The sequence below is a fragment of the Felis catus genome, chromosome C2, assembly GCF_018350175.1.
Source record: "Felis catus isolate Fca126 chromosome C2, F.catus_Fca126_mat1.0, whole genome shotgun sequence".
Lineage (NCBI taxonomy): Eukaryota > Metazoa > Chordata > Mammalia > Carnivora > Felidae > Felis > Felis catus.
In genome coordinates, this window is record NC_058376.1 from 86000786 (window position 1) to 86023091 (window position 22306).

General features: G+C 38.8%; 1 protein-coding gene across 5 annotated transcripts in view; it reads right to left on the bottom strand.

Moving 5' to 3' along the window:
* The window catches only part of FXR1 (FMR1 autosomal homolog 1), a 60848-nt gene extending 39505 nt beyond the window's left edge, over nucleotides 1–21343 (bottom strand). For 2 of the 5 annotated variants that reach the window (XM_045037226.1, XM_045037229.1), the window contains exons 1-2: nucleotides 21218–21339; nucleotides 981–1033 (exon numbers count right to left, since the gene is read on the bottom strand). In XM_045037226.1, the coding sequence (XP_044893161.1) occupies nucleotides 981–1033; nucleotides 21218–21268 (104 nt within the window). In that variant the 5' untranslated portion in view covers nucleotides 21269–21339. Of the gene's footprint in view, nucleotides 1–980; nucleotides 1034–21217 lie in introns of all 5 variants that reach the window. The other 3 variants (XM_045037225.1, XM_006944239.5, XM_045037227.1) reach the window with 3 other exon arrangements.
* Between the last annotated feature and the right edge of the window lie 963 nt (nucleotides 21344–22306).

Sequence of the window (22306 nt, forward strand, 5' to 3'; positions counted from 1 at the left end):
TTAGAACAAATTTAGGAGGTGCCTGGGTGGCTCAATCCGTTAAGTGTCTGAGTCTTGATTTGGGCTCAGGTCATGATCTCACAGTTCATTAGATCAACCCCCAGGCTGAGGGAGTGGAGCCTGCTTGGGATTCTCGCTTTCCCCCCTCTCTCTGCCCCTCTGACTTGCACACTCGCACGTGTGCTCTCTCAAACTAAAAATTTAGCTGTTGCTTAACTCACATTTTTTGTGTGGATATTCCTACTCTAAGTTCTAATAGGTCATTCATATGCCTGGGAGGTACATCAGCACATGAATTCCTATAGCTTCCAGGTGCAAATGCTGTGCAAAACATCAGGAGATAAGGAATATTTTTGAGTGCTTTCTTTTCACCATTACAGTCTAAATGGCAGCTGCTAAAGGCAGAAATCATTCCAACACTTGTTTCTACATGACAACAGCTGCTGGGCAGCTACCTTTTAAAAAGTGGAAGTTGAAGATTTATTTTCTGACCTTTAATTATACAATGCTCCTTTATAGCTCTTCCTAATCAAGTTTTAAAACTACATGACCTAGATCTTACAACAGTTATAAAACTGATTATTACTCCTTATTAATATCCAGCTTAAATTAAAAGCAGCCCAATACTCAACTCTGACTACCAGTAGCCATGTGAAAGGCCTTCGATTTTAAGAATTAAGCATTGCATAATCCCATTTGTGCCGCCTATTTTTACAAAAAATACGGATTCCTGTTCACCTATTTTGGGAAAAAAAAAAAAAAGTCATGAAAAAGTGACAAGTACATTGTGGGCAGAAAAATGGTGAAAAGTCACCAAAACTAGAATTACTTGAACTGATAAGATGATCAAACAACCAAAGATCCCCACCCAAGAGCAAAATCACTTTCACTGGCAACAGGAATATCCAAAAGCAAACACCAGTTTAGCACAACCAATCGTTAAAATCAAGGTCTGTATCGATTTAAAAAAAATAACTTACTTGTTCTCAAAAACAACTGTGAGGGAGTCTTCATGAACATCTTTGATAAATCCCTGTGAAAAACAAAAACATTATCAAAAGTATATCAATATTCAATCAAAGGTTATACTGGGGTGTCTTGCTGGCTCTGTCAGTAGAGCATGTGACTCTTGATCTCAGGGTCATGAGTTCAAGCCCCATTTGGGGCACAGAATGGAATTATGAGACCTTAAAACATTTAATAGTCACCACAGTACTTGGTGAAATTATGATTATAAATATTAAATTATAATCAACTGTTAGTAAAAAGTATGACTTCATTCTGAATACTAATCTCCCATTAATTTAATCTCATTTTTTCCTAACTTCCCATCTTCCTTCACTTAAAAAAAAAAAAACGGGGGGCTACAGTAAATACATGGTCGCAAAACCATTTTGGGATGAATATAAAGATTCTCAATAAAAATCAGGGGTCATTTTCTAGTTGAGTATTTTTAATCTATCGTCATCTGACTGATGCAACTGAAAGAAACTGTCCGAGGACATTCAAGAAAGCAAAGGACTTAGGTGTAGAATAATGGTTCAAGCGCTTGCTCCACGACTGTACACCTTGGGAAAGCAGTCCTTGGCACTTGTATGATTACAACTGACATTAAATGATACTTTATATTACTGTCACACAGAACTGCAAAGTTCTCAGCCTTAGTCAAATGCTTACACACACACTTTGAACCACAAGATATTCAGTAAATAATTTTCTAAAACATTTTTATCACACTAAACTCCATAATGTCCACTAAAAACTAGCTAAATAAAGAACACACTTGCAGTACCTGCTTAAAACAAAGCAGGAATGAACATATCCTGTTGACCTCATCATCCTCCCAAAGTCCATTAAATAGTACTAAAGGAATTTTAAGGCGTAAACTGACACAAGAATAAAGACAATAAAGAGAAAACATTACAACAAAACTTTAGAAATTTACAAAACAGAAGAGGAAATGTCAGTTATTTAAAATCAAACCAACAATTACTAACATTGAATACTTACTACATCAGACATAATTCTAAGCAAATTAGCAAACCCAACACTGAAACAAACTGGCAGTGGAAAAACCGAAAAGCAGGAAAATCAGTACTACAGAAAACTTTTGGAACTACAGACAGAAATTCTTAAAAAAGGAGAGAGTAACAGATGTGGCTTAATACAAAAACATTTTCCTTAATAATGCAGACTCACCAATCACAGAATGTAGGTAACTAATAAATCTAAGGTCAGTGCACTGTTCTCACGTTTGCTACTCAATTAACTGCATCATTTTGTATTTGGCCCTGATTCTCACTCCAGCTTCAAACGTCTATTACCTGCTTTGTTTGTGTACTTTGGGACATTTCAATGTAAATATCCTCATATGAGGCCTAAAATTCAGAATACATTCCTTTTAAGAGTGTTATAGAAGCTCCAGCCATGCAATTCTGGATATCTTTTTAGTCCTTTCTTCCTCAAAGTTAAAAATTAAGAGCTAGGGGCGCCTGGGTGGCTCAGTCGGTTAAGCGTCGACTTTGGCTCAGGTCACGATCTCACAGTCTGAGTTCAAGCCCCACATCAGGTTCTGTGATGACAACTCAGAGCCTGGAGCCTGCTTCAGATTCTGTCTCCCTCTCTCTCTGCCCCTCCCCTGTTCACGCTCTGTCTCTCTCTCTCTCTCTCTCTCAAAAATAAACATACATACATACATACATACATAAATAAATATTAAGAGCTAACATTCCACTTCTGATTATCTGACCATGCTATAATGACAGCCTAGCCAGTTTATTTCTAGTAGGTTCAGCCACACATCCACTTTCAGCAATAATTTTAGTCATCACTTTCATAGTTACATCACCAACAAATCTCTTTATTAATACCCATAACATCTGCAAGGAATACTTCAGAAACTGAAAATTTCCAAGTTCACGAATATGACAATACAACACATCTTGCCATCAGAAATGAGTCATATTTCCAACTTTCACTAGTTTTCGAGTCCTTCACAAACCACTTTCAGAGTCTAGAATGTTTCACTAAGTAACCCTTAAGATTTCTGTATAGTTTACACAGTGAATTCGTTCAAATAAGAACTTCAAGCCACTGGGGAAATTCTACCCTTCGTTACAGTAAAAATCTCTTTTTATCCTATCTAAAATTCAATGCTTATTCATCTCTTTCCAGCCCCATCCCCTTTACTTCCATCACCAACACCAGCTTTATTTGGATGCACATTTTCCACAAACTTTAAGAGAAAATACAACTCTAGACACCTATTCTAATTACTTAATACCCCTCAATCGTGAGATTAAGCAGATTAAGAATTGGACACCCAGGAGGTACCTGGGTGGCTCAGTCAGTTACATCCTACTCTGGATTTCAGTTCAGGTCACTGATCGGCTCAGGTCACTGATCTCCTGTTTATGAGATTGAGCCCCGAGTCTGGCAAGGAGCCTGCTTGGGATTCTCTCTCTCCCTCTTTCTGTCCCTCCCCTACTGGCTCTCTTTCACTCAAAATAAACCGGTTTAAAAAAAAAAAAAAAGAATGTAAAACCCGGTTCTTAAAATGTATTTGGGCTGTGATGAACAGTTAGGAAACATGTTCTAATCCCCAAACTCTAGATTCTAAGGATAAGGTACCTCTAATGGCCAGATCTCTATGAAACTTTGTCCATTTAATTCAGGACTCAGTCCACACTCCTGAAATTATTTCTGTACATTCAAAGTCACCAGAATGATGATGCTAGGTCCCTATACACTCAAGACCCAAAATGGCAGGGTTGGGTCTTTGCCAAAATCTTGGGAGTCAGGGGACACTGAATTACAAAGGTCACATTTCTCTGCACAAAGCAGTAGGGGGCTTTATGACTAAGTCTTCACAACTTCTGTCCACCTTGTATTCTAGTCCAACCTTTGGGGATTTGTTTCTCTCTTCCTATTCACTATTCATCTGGCCCAGGACCCAGATTTCTCAGAACAAAACCTTTGAGATTTCTTTCTTTTCTTCCCATAGATATGCAAACATGGAAGATTCATCATTACAAAATGGTCTCTTTATATGATTATATGTAACACTATTAACTGTAATTTAAAATAGCATTAATAAGCAACAAGGCAGTATACCACATCTAAAATGTGATGAAATATTTTTGGGGCACTTGGGTGGCTCAGTCGGTTAACCATCCAACTCTTGATTTCAGCTCAGGTCATGATCTGTTTTTGAATTCGAAGCCTATTTCAGGACACTGTCAGCGCAGAGCCTGCCTGGGATTCTCTCTCTCTGCCCTTCCCTTGTTCATGCTTGCTCACTCTCTCACTCTCAAAATAAACTTAAAAAAAAAAAAAAAAACTTGAAAAAATTAAAAACATGTATGTATCTTTAAAATGCTATCCCCAACAAAACAACAAATAGAACATTACATAGTAAAACAACAAATAGAACATTACATAGTAAAAACCTAAGAATGTCATGAACCATGTATAAAATTGAGATAAGGGACACAATGAACAGCAAGAACCCCTGAGCTATAGAACTGCCTGAAGTGATTTTTCAAAAGTATTTTCAAAAGTATTTTTCAAAAATAAATTTTTCTTTAAATTTCAACAATTCAAGCATTAGATAAAGCAAAAAACAGCTGGAAAATAAAACAGACCAAAAAATTCTAATAGCAGTAGCAATGAAAAAATATAATCTTAGGTATGCCTCCACAGTTAAAACAACATAAATGTACAGGACCTATGTACAGAAATTTGAAATTCAACTAATGAACATAACTAGAATACTCAGGAAAATGTAAATCGTATCACATTCTTTGATAGGAGATCTTAATATTGTAAAATTTTCAATATGCCCTTCCATGAGACCCCACTAAAATACTGAGAGTGATGATTCCATTGGGGGAAAAGGGGCTAATATTAATAAAATTACACCAAAGTCTGTTTAAAAAAAAGAAAGAAAGGAAACACTCAAAAAGGAAACTTAAGTGGGAGTAGGAAGTAAAGATAACACACTATCCCAATCAAATATTTTAAGTTTTAAGTAATCACTACACCCAACGTGGGGCTCAAACTCACGACCAAGATCAAAAGTCAGATGTTCTGTGGACTCAGCCAGCCAGGCACCCCTATGCCTACCAAATAGTAAAGCTTATTTTAAAGCTACAATAACCAAGACAAAAGAAAACACATTTTAAAGGAAAACAGATTCCAGAAACAGGTCCAAGTCACTTAGGAAATTACAAATAGAGGGAGGAATGGATTGTTTTTAAATGGTACTGGGACACCTGGATAATTATTGGAAAAAAAATGAAATTGATGTTTTCACCAAAAATAGAATTAATGGATGAAAGACTCAAAGTGTTTTAAGTCAATAAAGATCCCAAACTACAAGTTACTTTTAACTTCAGAGTAAGGAAGGCCTTTCTAACCAAATAAACAAAACCCAAAAGCCACAAAAAGTTTGACAAGTTTACAATACCTAAAAGCTAAAATAGGTAAACAATCATCACATGAAAAGAGTAGAAGAGGATGGACCACAGCAGAGTTAAATTCCCAATTTATAAGTGTCAAGTGAGCTAAAAGCTGAACAAAGCTAATAAGCAAAAGTAACAATGGGTATGAACTATATGAAGGGGTAATCACAGAAAAAGTTGTAATTTCAATAATATACAAATCCTCTTTAAAATCTTATGTTTACTGTCAATTCCTATGAACTTCCCTTTTCTCCTTTCTATCTTGCAGATCCTTCCTTATCAGAATATAAACAGTAACCTCATTTTTTTTAGTATTTGCATAATGTATTTAGCAATTTTGAGGTGAGAGCTTAAATTGTCTGTGGAAAGAACAAGGTGCACAGAATTATCTACCTAAAAGGCAGAAAACACTACAGCTGAAAAACAGTTTTCAACTTGATGAAGGTAGTCATGGGAGGGTGTAGGGGGTGAATCCTACTGATTAAACAGAAAAAAACATGGTATGAATTACTTCAGGAATGGGAAGAATGATTATAAATATAGTCAAATATCAGGACAGATGAATCAGGGACCCTGTCTGTGGAAAAGTTAACTAATGATCCTGAAGATAAAATTTCTACCAGGGTGCCTAACTGGCTCAGTAGTAGAGCACACCTGGACCTTGGAACCTTGAGTTCAAGCCACACGTTGGGCGTAAAGTTTACCTAAAAAAAAAAATGTATTTTTCTTTTATAGACCTTCCAGATCCTTCATTTTTGCAAAAGGGAAGCTGAAACCACATGCACACAGCCCCCAAATTCACTCCATAGGAGGCTGTAAATGCTGAATTTAAAAGCTCATCTTCTAGGGGCAACTGGATGGCTCCACATCAGGTTCGTTACTGTCAGCCTGTTAGCACAGAGCCCACTTTAGATCCTCTGGCTCCTGTCTCTGTGCCCCCCCCCCCCCCCACTGGGGCTCTCCCAAAATTAAAAAAAAAAATTTTTAATTCTATATTTCTGGATGCCTTTTCCAATGTGTTAAAACATCACAGCTGATGGCTTAATTATAAGCAAATTTGTGACAAAATACTGTATTTCTAAAAATTAAGTGGATTAAAAAATTATATATTAAAGGCACTGGGCTCAGTTTCTTAGATCCTTTGTTTCCTCTGTGCTAACTCTCCATTTCCCCAGCTACATCAGTAAAAGTTACTGCTGTGCATAAATAGGATTATGAAAACAAAACCCATGAGAAAGGAAAAGTTGACAGCATATAAAAATTCACCTCAGGTCTTCCTCTGCCACCACCACCCCCAAAAACTACCCCCATGGATTTGATGATCACTTGTTATCCCTCGATCAATTACCTACTTACTTACTGATTGTCTGGCCCCAGTCTACCTTCCTAGCTCTTCACTTCTAATTTAATCTCTCTGAAATCAGGATACATCTTAAAACTGATGGCATCTTAAGAGAACAGCAGATAGCCACATGGCAGCCAGGATATAAATGTCACTGAACACCCTCAAACTCGGTTTGCCTGCAATTTTCTGTGGCACTTGACTGCAACCTCTTGGCATTTCATTCAGCAAACCAACAAAAGCAAGGATAAAGGTTTCTTACCAGAAGGTAGTTCTGTTGACACCTTCTGATAAAATCAAGAAAACACCAGCACCAAAACTTACAGAGTGGACGAAAATTCTTGCAAGAAAATCCTGAAGTTAATACAAGAGAGTTCTTTTTAAAGTATGCTTGCAACATCAATGCTCTCTTTGGCACTGAGGAAGATACTGTAAGTAGAAACACAACCACCTGAATGTGAAGATACTTTAACCAATTTAATTTGCTTACTCCTTCCATTTTATGCATTCAAATGTTGAAGAAACCCTTCAGGAGCCCCTGGGCCACTCAGTCTTGAGCATGCAACTCTTTCGGGGTTGTAAGTTTGAGCTCCACGTTGAGTGCAGAGATTACTTAAAAAATAAAATACTGAAAAATAAATAAAGGGGTGCCTGGTGGCTCAGTTAAGTGTCCAACTCTTGATTTCGGCTCAGTTCATGATCTCACGCTTCATGAGTTCAAGCCATGCACGGGGTTCTACACTGACAGCGCAGAGCCTGCTTGGAATTCTCTGCCTCTCCCCCACTCTCTCAAAATAGATAAACTTTAATAAATAATCTTTCAATAAACATCAACATCCACTAAGATTAACTGGCAATATTTCTTAATGCCACTTAGAACTGATACCACTTTAGATACAATGAAATTGTACATATCTCCCACGAACTTACCAAATCTGTGTACAGAAAAGTAACCTATTCCTTGGACTCTAAACCCCAATTTCAACTGTACAGGTCATCTCTGCTGCTAGCTCACTCTCCTACCTCAAACCAACATGTCAACAATCAGAATCATCTCTTGTCCTGCTCTGCACTCTACATGTTATGATCCATTTTACAAGGGTAAAAATAAGGCAACTGAATATAGCACACAGTATTTCTCAACCAGGGTATTAAGAGAATACATACAATCCATTCACTAAGCATTACCATGTGTGATGAACTTCTCTCCCATGCATCTAGAATGGTACAAGCTATGCACTAACCTCGGAAAAATTAAAGAAAATAGTGCTTCTATATAATTCAGATGACAAACTCTATCAGATTATAACTGACTTAGATAATAGGTTCCCAAATACAGGTCATCATCATTGCCTAAGTAATTTTTTATGTCTCAATTTGTAAGCTGAAGGAATCAAAGCTTCTTAAATCAAGGTATTCCCACACACTCAAAGGTGTGCCAGAAGTACTTAAAACTACTCCTCTCCCTAAAAAAATACCATCTAAAAACCTTCCTCCCAGTGCTTTTATGTCAAGTAATATAATAGTTCACATTTAAACATTTTATGTTTCTGGACTATATATTCAGGTAACAGATATAAAAAGACCTCATTAAGGAAGGGGGAAAACATTCTTGCTAAAAAGACTAGAGTGCAATGGTTTCACTGTATTGGGTTTGTTTTTTTAAGATTTTTTTATTTCTAAGTAATCTCTACACCCAACATGGGACTTGAACTCACGACCCTGAGACCAAGAGTCCTATGCTCTTCCAACTGAGCCAGCCAGGTGCCCCCAGTGCTTTCGCTGTTAAAGACTGGGTCGCAGATACACTACTTACTATGTGACTGGTAAAACAAGAGGGCCCAGGGCAGTAAGGTAAGGATAAGACTCCTAGGTGGCTGCATTTTTGCCAAAAACATGTCACACATCCTCCTTCAAGGACTCTTTACGGTCTTCCCAGAGCACTCCAGAAGACTTTCTGCAGCAATTCTCAGAATGTTCTATCAACCCTGAATGAGACCCAGCTCTCCTGGATGCTGGACATCCTCCTCATAATTCCCACACATGCAAAAACAAAACAAAAAACCTTTAAAACAACAGATGATTTTTTAATACATGGTACTAACACATTTGCCTATGAATATTCAAACATAAGTCTTAAAATTAAGATAAAATAAATGAAAACACCACAAAAGAATTTAGGAAATTATATGTATAAACATGACACAGGCTGTGTTTAGCCAGGACTAGAAACTCTGGTTTCTGTCGAGGAAAAAAATAGTTCAGTATGTAAAACATAAAACTTCTCTACAACCCAGAGATACCAAAAAGTCAACAAGAATTAAATGAGAAGGGGACACTCTTAACAATAAATGAATCCTAAGAGATCTCAAAAAGTGACAAAAGGCACAACAGGAATATGGGCAAACTTCGAACAATTTACAGAAAAGCAGATCCAAATGGCCAACAAAACATTAAAATTCTCACATAGAAACCTGCAAATCAAGGTTCCGATATGATAATCCTTTAGGTCCAACAGAGACTGGCCAAAATTAAAGATTATAGAACCAATTTTCTGGCAAGGATGTAATGAAAAGCATTTACATTTACTGACGGAGGAAATACAAAGGGTCAAGCCCTGTGGCAAGTAACGTTAACATTTATTAAAGTTAAAAAAGCTCTCTTCCACCAAGCTATCCCATCCTTTGAAACTTATCCAATGGAAACATGTGGAGTAGCAAAAATGTGAGAACAAAGTGAGTGTCTATTAACTGGGGAATGGCTGGATTTCATAATTCTTGCCATGGAACATTATATGACCATTTAAAAATAAATTACACTCCAAGTGAAAACAGCCAAAATAGATTATCATACTTACAAGAGCAATACTAAAAAAAAAAAAAAAAACAAAAAACAAAAAACAAAAAAAACAAACCTACATTCGTGTATGGATATTTATCTATGCACCATTATAGGAGTAGAGAAAAATCTAGTACGATACGCTCCGGTTATGCTACCTAAAATGGAGTGTGAATGAGAGGAGATTAAGTGGCAAATGGAAGCAAGGAAAAAAACTTAAAGCAAGTTCATGAATACTTAATGCATGGGTGTATAATTATACATATGTATATGTATACATATGTATAAATATTCTTTAAAGAGTTGAAACATATCTTAAAACACTTTGTCAACCAGCACTTTTTCCATACAGCACATTTATACACCTTTTTAATTTTTCCATCTCTAGAGATCTCAATTCTGCATTCTAATTAACAAACTAGTTTGATGCTTACAACACCTAAAAGATCTGAATTGTAATTTGATTCCAGTATCAGGCACAACCATTCAAGACTGATACTGCAATCAAATTTAACTTCAAACAGTATTTTTTTTGAAGGCGCGCCGGGGTGACTCATTTGGTTAAGTGCCCAACTTCAGCTCAGGTCATAACCTCACAGTTCGAGGGTTCAAGCCCCACATCAGGCTCTGTGCTGACAGCTGAGAGCCTGGAGCCTGCTTCAGATTCTGTGTCTCCCTCTCTCTCTCTGCCCCTCCCCGGCTCTCACTCTCACTCTCTCTCAAAATTAAACATAAAAAAAATGTTTTTGTTTTTTTTTTTAAACCTACATAACTAAATCTAGAAATGGACATCATTTCAAATCAATGGACACATGTTCCACAGATAAAAGTCTGCAAATTTACTAAATACGTTATACATTAAATTATTGGATAATGGGGTAAATTTTACCATGGAAAAAATTATTTCAGGTAAACCTCCAGCATTCCTTAGTATTGAGCACTTAAGAGTTCTGAATAAAAAAAAAAAAAAAAAAAGAAAATGACAATGAGGCACCTGGGTGGCTCAATGACTGGCTCAGGTTGCAATCTCATGGTTTCTGAGTTCGAGCCCCGTGTTGGGTTCTGTGCTGACAGCTTGGAGCCTGGAGCCTGCTTTGGATTCTGTGTCTCCCTCTCTATCTGCCCATCCTCTATTTATGCTCTGTCTCCCTCTCTCAAAAATAAACATTAAAAAAAAAAACTAAAAAAAGTAAATCTTAAAAAAAAAAAAATAAATTTTAAAAAATGACAATATGAGAATTTCCTAAGGATGCATAAATACCTACTAATGCTTACATACCACAATGTTCTTGGATTAATTTCACAAATTTACAATACCCAACAGTTCTCCTTGAAAATGGAATTACTTGAGGCACCTGGGTGGCTCAGTTAAGCATCCGACTTCGGCTCAGGTCACGATCTCATGATTTGTGAGTTCGAGTCCAGCACCGGGCTCTGTGCTGACAGCTCAGAGCCTGCAGCCTGCATCGGATTCTGTGTCTCCTCTCTCTGCCCCTCCCCAACTTGGGCTCTGTCTCTCTAGGTCTCTCAAAAAATAAATAAATGAAAAAAAAAGAAAAAAAGAAAAGAAAATGGAATCACTTACTGGTTCCACATGGCCACCCAAAACTATTGTGACCTTTCCAGTTGCAAAGAGTTGAAGTTCCCTATAGTTCTATGTATCCATAAAATTCAGTGATAACATCAGAACTTAACAAGGATCAATATGTAGGCCTTAAAAAAGTTTAATATTCGGGGCGCCTGGATGGCTCAGTCGGTTGAGCGTCCGACTTCGGCCTGGGTCACGATCCCGCAGTCCGTGAGTTCGAGCCCCGCATCGGGCTCTGGGCTGATGGCTCAGAGCCTGGAGCCTGCTTCCGATTCTGTCTCCCTCTCTCTCTGCCCCTCCCCCGTTCATGCTCTGTCTCTCTCTGTCTCAAAAATAAATAAACGTTAAAAAAAAAAAAGTTTAATATTCAAGTAATCTCTACACCCAACATGGGGCTTTAACTCAAGACCCTGATATCAAGAATTGCATGCTCTTCAAAGCTAACCAGATGCCTCCCCCCAAAAAAATTTTAAGTTGAATGAATCAAAATCAGAAATGATGAAGTCAATTTTGTGTATATGCTATTATATTGCCTAAGTTTAAAAACAAATCAAAGAATGTCTTGAAGCCAAGAATGACTGAATCACTTGTTCATTCAACAAACACATAAGGTCTACTATGTACTAAATACACATTCTCAAGTCACTGGAAAATTTAAGACTTGAAAATATCCTACCACCTGAAAAACTATAAAAGCCAAAGGTTACAAAACGGGAAAGAAAGAAGAAAAGTTTTACTATTATTAATTAGCTAATGTTAAGAAAGGTGGAGATACAGAAGCCTGAGAGAAATTCTTGACCCTGAAGAGATCACAAGGAATGCATGTGCTTCTGCCAACAATAACTACAAACTTCATAAATTATTACTGGGGGAGACTGCTACTCATTCTCCCAAAAAGGCTAAGCAAAAAATGCTGGGGCTTAAAGGAGACAAGTTAAAACTACTGATAATTAACTGAGATTTAATGTTGGCCAAATTTTGCCACAGCTTTCAGCATCTTTTAATATAAGGACAAATAAAATAATTCTACATTTTTTAAATTTTTTTTAATGTTTATTTATTTTTGAGACACAGAGAGAGAGTGCAAGCAGGGGAGGGACAGAGAAGGAGGGAGACAAAGAATCTGAAGCAGGCTCCAGGTTCTGAGCTATCAGCACAGAGCCAGAGGTGGGGCTTGAACCCACGAACCATGAGTTCATGACCTGAGCTGAAGTTGGAGGCTTAACCTACTGAGCCACCCAGGCGCCCCCAAAGAATTGTACATTTAAATATACACATTCAGACCCCTAAGAATTGTACATTTAAATATACACATTCAGATCAACAAAGCAACCCTTTGTGTTGCTTCATTTTGTTTTGCTCAAGGTATTTAAGACTTGGTACTAGGTAATTTAACAGGGCTATCAAAAATCTCTTATTATTGCCTAAACATCCACCAAAGAATGTTCTAAAGCCTTTTAATATTCAACACTATGTGGCCAGATTACCCAGAGGTGCCACATCATAAGAAAATTTGAATGTGAATAAGAAAATGTGAATAGTAAGTTTCATGCAGTTGGCCCTTGAACAACCAAGAGATAGGGGTACCCACCATGTGTATTATCTGATTCCCCCAAACTTAATACGAATAGACTACTATTGACCAGAAGCCTTACCAATTAGTCTATTAACACGTTTTATATGTTATATATACTTTTGTTACAGTAAAGCTAGAGAAAAATGTTAAGAAAATCACAACAAAAATATTTACATATGTAAGTGGACAAACATAGTTCAAACCCATGTTGTTAAAAGGTCAACTTTATATGCATATGGGAAGCATTTCAAATATTTCCCAAGATACTTCATACAAGGAATAATGTAAAGCCAGGAGAGGAAAGTATATTTAAATCATAACTGTCTAGCATAAATTATAATCCGAGGCAAATATCTAAAGATTCTAGTAACCATACTAAAGTTAAAAAAAAAAAAGGGCAAAATTAACTTCAAATTTACCCCAATATATCCAAAATATTATTTTAACATGTAATCAAGATTCTAAAATTGTGATGTCCTACCTTTTTTTCATACTAACTCTTTGAAATTCAATATAGATTTTACAATTAAAGCACATCTCAATTCGCACTAACATACTTCAGCCCTGTAGCTTATGGCTATCATATTGGAAAGGAATTTTTGTAATGTGAAGGCACAGATCAAATCATTTCTCCAGGAATCCTCTCAATTAGTTCCGGACTCCAACTGTATTAATATGTATTAATAGCTTGTTAGTAACTGTATCTAATTAATGATAGTTTCTTAAGCTATATATTTGTACTTTAAAAAAAAAAATCACACTTTGAGGCAGAAAAGAAAGGCCCTGGCAGGCCAACAGGCTCAAAGAAGATGAAGAGGAAGAAAATGAAGATGAAGAGGAAAAAAAAAGAATAACTGGCTATCCTGTAATGATGTGTGTAGAGTGGGTGTGTACTCAGCCGACTGTTCTAAGAATGTGAACTCAAGTGCAGCTCAATAAAAGCTGTACATGGGGCGCCTGGGTGGCGCAGTCGGTTAAGCGTCCGACTTCAGCCAGGTCACGATCTCACGGTCCGTGAGTTCGAGCCCCGCGTCGGGCTCTGGGCTGATGGCTCAGAGCCTGGAGCCTGTTTCCGATTCTGTGTCTCCCTCTCTCTCTGCCACTCCCCTGTTCATGCTCTGTCTCTCTCTGTCCCAAAAATAAAAAATAAAATGTTGAAAAAAAAATTAAAAAAAAAAAAAAAAATCATTTAAAAAAAAAATAAAAGCTGTACAGATTGTTATACAGCTGATAACATTCTTTGTAGAGAAAATATTTTTTAAAATGCAGGTTGTAGCTTTTTGAAGGGCTACTACAGTTAGATTTTTAAAGCTCCTGATGGTGAATGTTTCTAATTTATTAACTTGTGTACTGTAGCACAGCAAACTTGTAGAAATTAGCATCCATAGTAAATTCTGGGGTTTTTTTTTAATGTTACATTTTGGGTTTTTTTAATGTGTGATAAAATTATGTGTATTTTTAAAAATCACACTTTAATGAAGTCTGAAAGACCAGTGGGAACCATGAATCAGTCTATTAATTTTATGGACCTGGATTCACTTGGTCTCATTTCCTCAGGTGTTGATAACATTATCTCCCCTTCACTGTGATTGAGAAGACTAAATGAAATAAGTTCATGAAAAGTACCTGTGCAGTCTGATGGATAGCCTGAGTGCCAATAAACAGTAGCTTTGTTAGGAGCTAAATGAGACCTAAATGAACCTAGCAGAGACCACTTGATAAACTGTTAAATCTAACTGCCTAATACTGCAGATGAAAGAAAGAAAAAAGGTCTTACAACCACCTAGTACAAGAAGTGAAGTCACTCATGGAACAAATATTGCTCTTCTCACTATTTAAAAAAAGAGGGCAGCTCCTGGGTGGCTCAGTAGGTTAAGCATCCAACTCTTGATTTAGGCTCAGGTCATACGCTCACGGTTGAAGAGATCTAGCCCCACACTGAGCTCTGCACTGGCAGTGTGGAGGCTGCTTGAGGTTCTTTCTACCCACCCCCCCCCCGCCCTTCCCCCACTGGAGTTCTTTCTCTCAAAATAAACATACATTTAAAAAATGGGGGGGGGCACACCTGGGTGGTCTCTGACTTCAGCCCAGGTCACTATCTCAAGGTTTGTGAGTTCAAGCTCATCAGGCTCCACACTAACAGTGTGGAGCCTACTTGGGATTCTCTCTCAACCCCCCTGCCCCTCCCTCACTTGTGCGCTAGCACACTCTGAGATCTCAAGATAAACTTAAAAAAAAAAAAAAACTAGTTTGGGACACCTGGCTGGCTCCATCAGAAGAGCATGGTGATCTCAGGGTCAGGAGTTTGAGCCCAACAATAGGTGTAAAGATTGCTTAAAAAAAAAAAATAGTAAAATTTTTTTTAAAATGAGCCACATGGGTGGCTCAGTTGGTTGAATATCTGACTCTTGATTTGGGCTCAGATCTTATGTCCTGGGGTCGTGGGATCAAACTCCACGTGGGGCTCCAAGCTGAGCATGGAGCCTGCTTGGGATGTTCTCTCTCCCTTTCTGCCCCCTCCCCCCCACCCATGCACACACACTCTAAAATAAAAAAACGTAAAAAATTTAAAAAGCTAGTTTGCGGGGCGCCTGGGTGGCGCAGTCGGTTAAGCGTCCGACTTCAGCCAGGTCACAATCTCGCGGTCCGTGAGTTCGAGCCCCGCGTCGGGCTCTGGGCTGATGGCTCGGAGCCTGGAGCCTGTTTCCGATTCTGTGTCTCCCTCTCTCTCTGCCCCTCCCCCGTTCATGCTCTGTCTCTCTGTCCCAAAAATAAATAAACGTTGAAAAAAAATTTAAAAAAAAAAAAAAAAAAAAAAGCTAGTTTGCTACATCCTTAACACTGTGGTAAAACCTCACTTCTCGAATTATCAAGTGTCTGCCTTGTCTAATTAAAATACATTATAAGCTCACTACCCTGAGATTTCCTTTGAAGATCCTCTAATATCACACTAAACTAGGCACCGGAAGTGAGAAGCCCTAGATTTAAATCTCTTTTCGGCTACAGTGTAGTCTTGGACAAAGTTATGGGTTATTGTCAGTTTCCTAATATATAAAATGGGAATAAAAACACATGCCTCATGGAGCCTATGAGACAAAAAAAAAAAATCAGAAATACATATAAGCTTCATAGACTATCCAGCAAATAACAGGCACTTATAGTAAACTATTATTTAAAATAACCAGAAAATGTACAGGTGCATGAAAACATGGAAAAGAATATGTTTTCTCTTAATACATAAAGCCAAGGCCTTGATGATTTATCTCTAGGTAGACAAAATTTTTTTCATTTTTTGCTTTTCTGTTTTCAGGTTTTTTATACTTACATGCTACTTTTTTTATGTTTATTTTTGAGAGAGAGAGAGAGGGAAGGAGAGAGGGAAGGAGAGACACACAGGAAGAGAGAGAAAGGGAAAGAATCCCAAGCCGACTCTGCGCTGTCCAAGCAGAGCTCCACTCAGGGCTCAAACTCACAACAGGGAGATCATGACCTGAGCTGAAATCAAGAGTCAGCCACTTAACCAGCTGAGCCACCAAGGCACCCCTACATACTGCTTTTATCAAAACTTTACAGACAGCATTTAAGTTTAATTTTTAAAAATTAAGTGGCCTTTCCAGTTAAATCTTAGTTCTTTTATGTTTTAATAAAAAGACATTTTTTTTTAACGTTTATCTATGAGACAGGGAGAGACAGAGCATGAATGGGGGAGGGTCAGAGAGAGAGGGAGACACAGAATCTGAAACAGGCTCCAGGCTCTAAGCTGTCAGCACAGAGCCCGATGCGGGGCTCGAACCCACAGACCGTAAGATCATGACCTGAGCCGAAGTTGGACACTTAAACCGAATGAGCCACCCAGGCACCCCTAAAAAGACATTTTAAAACATTGAAAACAACTAGGACAATCTTTGGAATTTCCACATCTGTGTAGATACCCCATTTGTACATGTATTAAATTTAATAAAAAAAAGGTACAACTAAAAATCTTTAAAATATCTGGAAATGTAGGGTTTTAATTTAACACAGTTTCCCTAATATTAATCAGCCACCAGGAAGCCTGAGTGGCTCAGTGGGTTAGCATGTGACTCTTGATTGATTTCAACTCAAGTCATGATCTCAGTTTGTGAGACTGAGCCCCAAACTGGGCTCTGTGCTGTCAGCACAGAGCTTGCTTGGGATGTGCTCTCTCCCCCTCTCCCTCAAATATAAATGAACTTCAAAAAAAAAAAAAAAGTAGCCACCATCTTTTCCCAAATTATTAATCTGCACAAAGAAATCAATATGCTAAACTGTGAAAGATCAGTACACTCCCAAAAAACTCCTTTACTAAAGTTCTATAGGTTTTACAACATTTATTAATGTTAATAAACCTACTGCCTAATTTACTCTCTCAAACTTCATTTTAATATTAAGGTAAAGTAATGGGAAATTTTGGAAACACTGCATTGCTTTGAAATTTGTAGTCAAGGAATCCCTGGGTGGCTCAGTCCGTTGAGCGACTGACTCTTGGTTTTGGCTCAGGTCATATCTCGAGGTTCAGGAGTTCGGGCCCTGCATCAGGCTCAGTGCTGACAGTGGGGAGCCTGCTTGGGATTCTCTCTCTCCCTCTCTTCTGCCCCTCCCCACCGCTCTCAAAATAAATAAACTTACAATTAAAAAACAAAATGAAATTTGGAGTCAATTAGTAAAAGCAGAAATCGTAGAGCTCTGAAAGTAATTCTTTTACAAAGAAGGCCTGAAATTTCATTCAGCCATCTTAGAGATTACATATTTGCTTGGAACACCATGGAAACTTTCCTTTACATCAGCTAGGAATTGAGGGGTTACTTTCAACTTCCATTTAAATGATATTCTGCCCATGGCTATGCAAGTTGCAATGCAATTACAAAGCCCATTTATATAATAAATCAGTTAAAAAGCATTTTAATGACTCCAAATGGGCATAAGGTTTTTTTTTTTTTTTTTGGATGTTAATGGAAATGTTCTAAAGTAAGGTTGTGATAAGGTTTACACAACTCTATAAATACGCTAACAATCATAAAATGTAAATTCTATCTTAAATATTTTTTTAGAAAAGCTCCTTAAATGGCCAGTAGTATAAACCCTAAGATGTCTCACTCTAGGTAGAAAAGGCTATAAACACAAATTTTTATATAAAATTATATCCCCTATCAGGTACTTAATTAACATATCTTCCATTAATGTATCAAGATTTTTATCTCTTTAACAACTATAGATCCACTTGTTTAAAAAAAAAAGGCAAGATGCAAAACATATTACGTGTTTTGTTTTTTGGGGTTTTTACCGAAGAAAAAAACGATCCTAATTTTAGGTCACATCTTCAGCTTTTCACTGATTCCAATTAACTTGTAAAATGCAGTTTCAGTTCCACCAGAAAATTTTTAATAAAGGTCTACAGAACATTGCCTCAAGGAATGGTGACACTGGCTACTAAACCCAGGACTCTGAAATTCTTCTACTGAGATTTACAACATTTACAGCTGTGTGTGTATATGGGGGCAAGGGAAAAAAAGGAAAATCAGAATCACCTGCACATTGAAAAAGAAAAAAAAACAACACTACGAAACAATAAACTAAAATGTTAACAGTTGTTATCCCAAGGCAACTTTTGTTTTCAAAATGCCCTCACTGACCACTATTATTGTTTAAATTAAGAAATTTTACTTAAAATTAAACTGCTGCTATGCTAAATATAAGAAACCAGACTCAAAATACTAATCAGCATAGTGTATGAATCTATTTATAGGACATTCTGGAAAAGGCAAAACTATGAGGACAGGAAAACCCCCTTGGATCTGAGGGTGAGAAGACAGGATGATTACAAAGAGGCATAAGGAAGACTGGGGGGCACAGTGGAACTCTTCTTTCTCTTCAATGTTGATGGTGGTTACACAACATTTTACCAAAGCTCATGTAATTGTGTGCCAGAATAGGTGAATTTTACCACATGCAAATTAACCTAAAAACTCATATACTTAAAAATACTAAATTGCTTGTGCCATAAATCAATTTTTCCCCAAGTAGGCAATTCTGTGGATTAAAAAAATTGGGAATCTGAACTACTTCAGACCCTTCATTTTACACAAAAGAACACGGACTCAAGATTTATTCAAGAGTCCACTGGCAGATAATGGTAAACTGAAGTAGAGACCTAGAATTCCCATCTATTTAACTTCAAATGCAGGGCTCCTTCCACTTCACCATTCCCACTCTTTTCAGAGTTCTAAAGATCTCAGTTTCCACAAAGTACAAGTGGATTATGACAGGACATAAAATTCTGTATGTTCAAGTGCAATTATTTTGGTACAATGCGGCTAGGATCTTTCCCAACCTCTGCAAAAGAACCACCTTTATTTATGAAATAAAAATAAGTAATGGACTCAAAGTCTAAGTAGAATCAAGTAGATTTGTAGAGTATGAGTAAGAATCCACAATACTTTGGAGTTCCAAAATGGGAATATTGTGAATTTAATTTTTAAAAAACTATGAAAAACTCAAGACTGTAAAAAACAATCTTTAAAGTTTTAGTGAACTGATGACCTTACATAATGAATCTTACAAAATAAAAATAAGAAATGAAAAACAGCTTATTTAGCAACCAACACAATACTTTGGCTAAACAAGAAATGTTCTACCATCTACATGCTGCGAAATGATTTAAGACAAAAAATCTTTTTTCTATTTTTCAATTTGCCAAGAGGAAAGAAAAGTATACCTCCATTACACAATTGTATCACCAAAGAGTAGGAATCTGAAACTTTTCCGGGCGGGGGGCAAAAAACGATGAACCTTACCTACCCTTAACAGAAGTATGGCAAGCCCATTCTTTGCGCACTGTGTCACAACTGTATTGTATCTAGGGTCTGAGAAGGCAACCACTAGATTTCAGTAACAGAAGTCAATGAAATATCTACTCAAATTTCACTTGGGTCTTGTCTGACACCAAGTTTTAAATCTTAACTGCTAATACACCTAGTCAAGCAAAAAAGACTCCTTTCCACCAGGCAGGCAGTTTTCACTTCATGTTGACCACCTAAGGCTAAACTTGTAAAAAGCTTAGGGAGATCCTTTAGACGCCAACTGTGATTCCCCACCATGCTATTACCACGTGACAGTTAAACCAAATCCACACAGCTTATCAGTAAACTACAAAAGGAAAACAACGCTGAAATAGGAAATTACGACCATCAAGTAAAACATAATCCTGTGGGATGAAAGGTACGCCGAAATGAAACCCTGGGAGAATGCATTCTGCGTACGCACAATACTCCTGTTTTAGGAGAAGGCCCTTCATAAAAATAGCCAGGACTCTCAAACATTTGAGATGCTGGCTTAGTGAGATTGACTGACAGACAACAGCTGGGGAGATTTTGTATTGATCTCGAAACATTGTGGTGGTATACTTTTGGAGAAAGAATCAGGACAAGGGACCTTTATATTGGCAAAACTAAATTGTAAGGATTTCATTTTCAGTTATGTGACCCCTGCACTGGAAGCCCCCACTGAATTCCTCTACTCTCGAAGTCCTCTTCTGTTTTCCAGCCCGATCCCGTAATAATGCATCTCCCAGTGCAAACAAACAAAAAACCTCGTGGGGAAGAAAAAAAAAATCAACACTTCTTTCCAAAAACACTGGGCAATATAAAGAAACTAGTCACCTCCCCACCCGTCTCCCTTATCGATTTCATTTTTTAAATCTTGCTTTAAAGCCTATAACTCTAACCTTTTCTTCCGTAATAGAGGGGCTAAGGCGCCGCCCAAATTCCCAGGCCGCAAAAATATTTCAACCCGCCACATTAAAAGGTTTTCCTGTTTTCCCTTCGATCCTAACCCTCAATTCGGTACCCGCTTCCCAATCAGACACTAAAGTTTATTAGCCCAAAACCCTAAAACAAAGGTGAATTCTTAAGATTCCGCGACGCACCCCCCCTCAAAGGGGTGGGGAGGGGTCGGAGCAGCGGGCCGACGCGCTCCCGCTCGGCTCGGTCCGAGGGGCGGGGGAGCTGCTGTGACCACACAATCCCACCACCTCCTTTCACGACTCCCCAACCTCCCGGCGCTCAGGCCTACTCCCGGGAAGCTCCCCGCCGCCGAGCAGCGACTGGGCTTCTCTTCACCGGCCCGCCAAGGACTGCACTAGCATCCAAGAAGAAGGTCCATAAGTAGAAAAACACAAGAGGTGTCCGACGTGTTGTTTCAAAACATAACGGAGCCCGGGCCCCCGAGACCGTTAAACCGCGGGTGGAGGGGGGAGAAGCGAGGAAACCAGGAGCCTCGGGCTTCGGCCTGGCCGTCCTTTTCGACCCCAAAGCTCACTCTCCAGGACCACCAGCATTCTCCCAAACCTGACTTAACCCCCACAACACCCGACAAAGCGGCAAAAGGGTCGGTACCTTGTAGAAAGCCCCGTTGGAGCCACGAACCTCCACCGTCAGCTCCGCCATGTTGGAACCGCAAAGGCCGCTGGGAAGAGATTCTAGAAACTTTCCAACCAGAGGGGAGGAGGGGGGAGGGGCGTAAGGGAGGCGGGGGGAGGGGCGGGGAAAACACGGCGGGGACTGGGATCCCCCGCCCCACACCCCTGGGGTCTCACAACAACGACCCCGACTCTCCCAGTGAGATCCCTCGCTTTCTTACATCACTCGTCCTGGGCTCCGCCCGCCGCCGCCCACGCCCCCGTTCGCCTCCCGACACAATCGCCCGACCTTTGCTGACCCGCCCCTATGTCCCCGCCCTCCAGTGCCCGCGGCTTGCCCGCTCCGGCCAGTGGGTGCCTCCAGCTGCCCAGGCGTGAGCTTCCCTGACGCCGCCTGCCCCACGCATCTGCTTTCCTTGGGGCTCGGGCATTCTGCCCTAAACTTCTTGCAAGTGCTGGTAGCCCTGGAGTAGCTTCCTCACCTACGGAAGGGCAACTTTGGGGGCTCCAATTGTCCACTGGCACAACTTTTGGGCTGAGCAGGGAGCATAAAAATGTACCTATGTTCTCCGAATTCTTTCACCTCACTCGTTTTTATTTAAGTCGGATGGCCCTCCCTTGACTCAAATTCCGCAGTTCCACACCTCCTGACAGTTCGCCTGAATCCTCCCTCCACCTGTTAACGTTTCAAATGCTTAAATGTCAAGCTAAAGCTGTTAGTTTTGGGTCAGAAGTGTGTACAACCTGCAGCCGAGTTTAGGTTAGTACCCATTGTTATAAGTAGGCGGAGAAACTTAGTTCTGAGCGGGAGACCATGTTTTCCCCTTCCGCAAATCCTGCAAACTTCCACGAAAAGGATCAAAGCAGAATCATCTTGTATGGCTTTCTACCAAGCATTATGACGGAGATATTTTGAGTATCTATTTTAACCATACTAAAAAATTTTCCCCTAGCAAGGCCGTTGGAAAAAATGTTAGGACTCTTTTATGTGTGTGTCTTATTAGCATTCTGACAAAAAATTCTTTAAAAAGGGTGCTTTGCTGACACTGTATTCTCAAAGAAACGC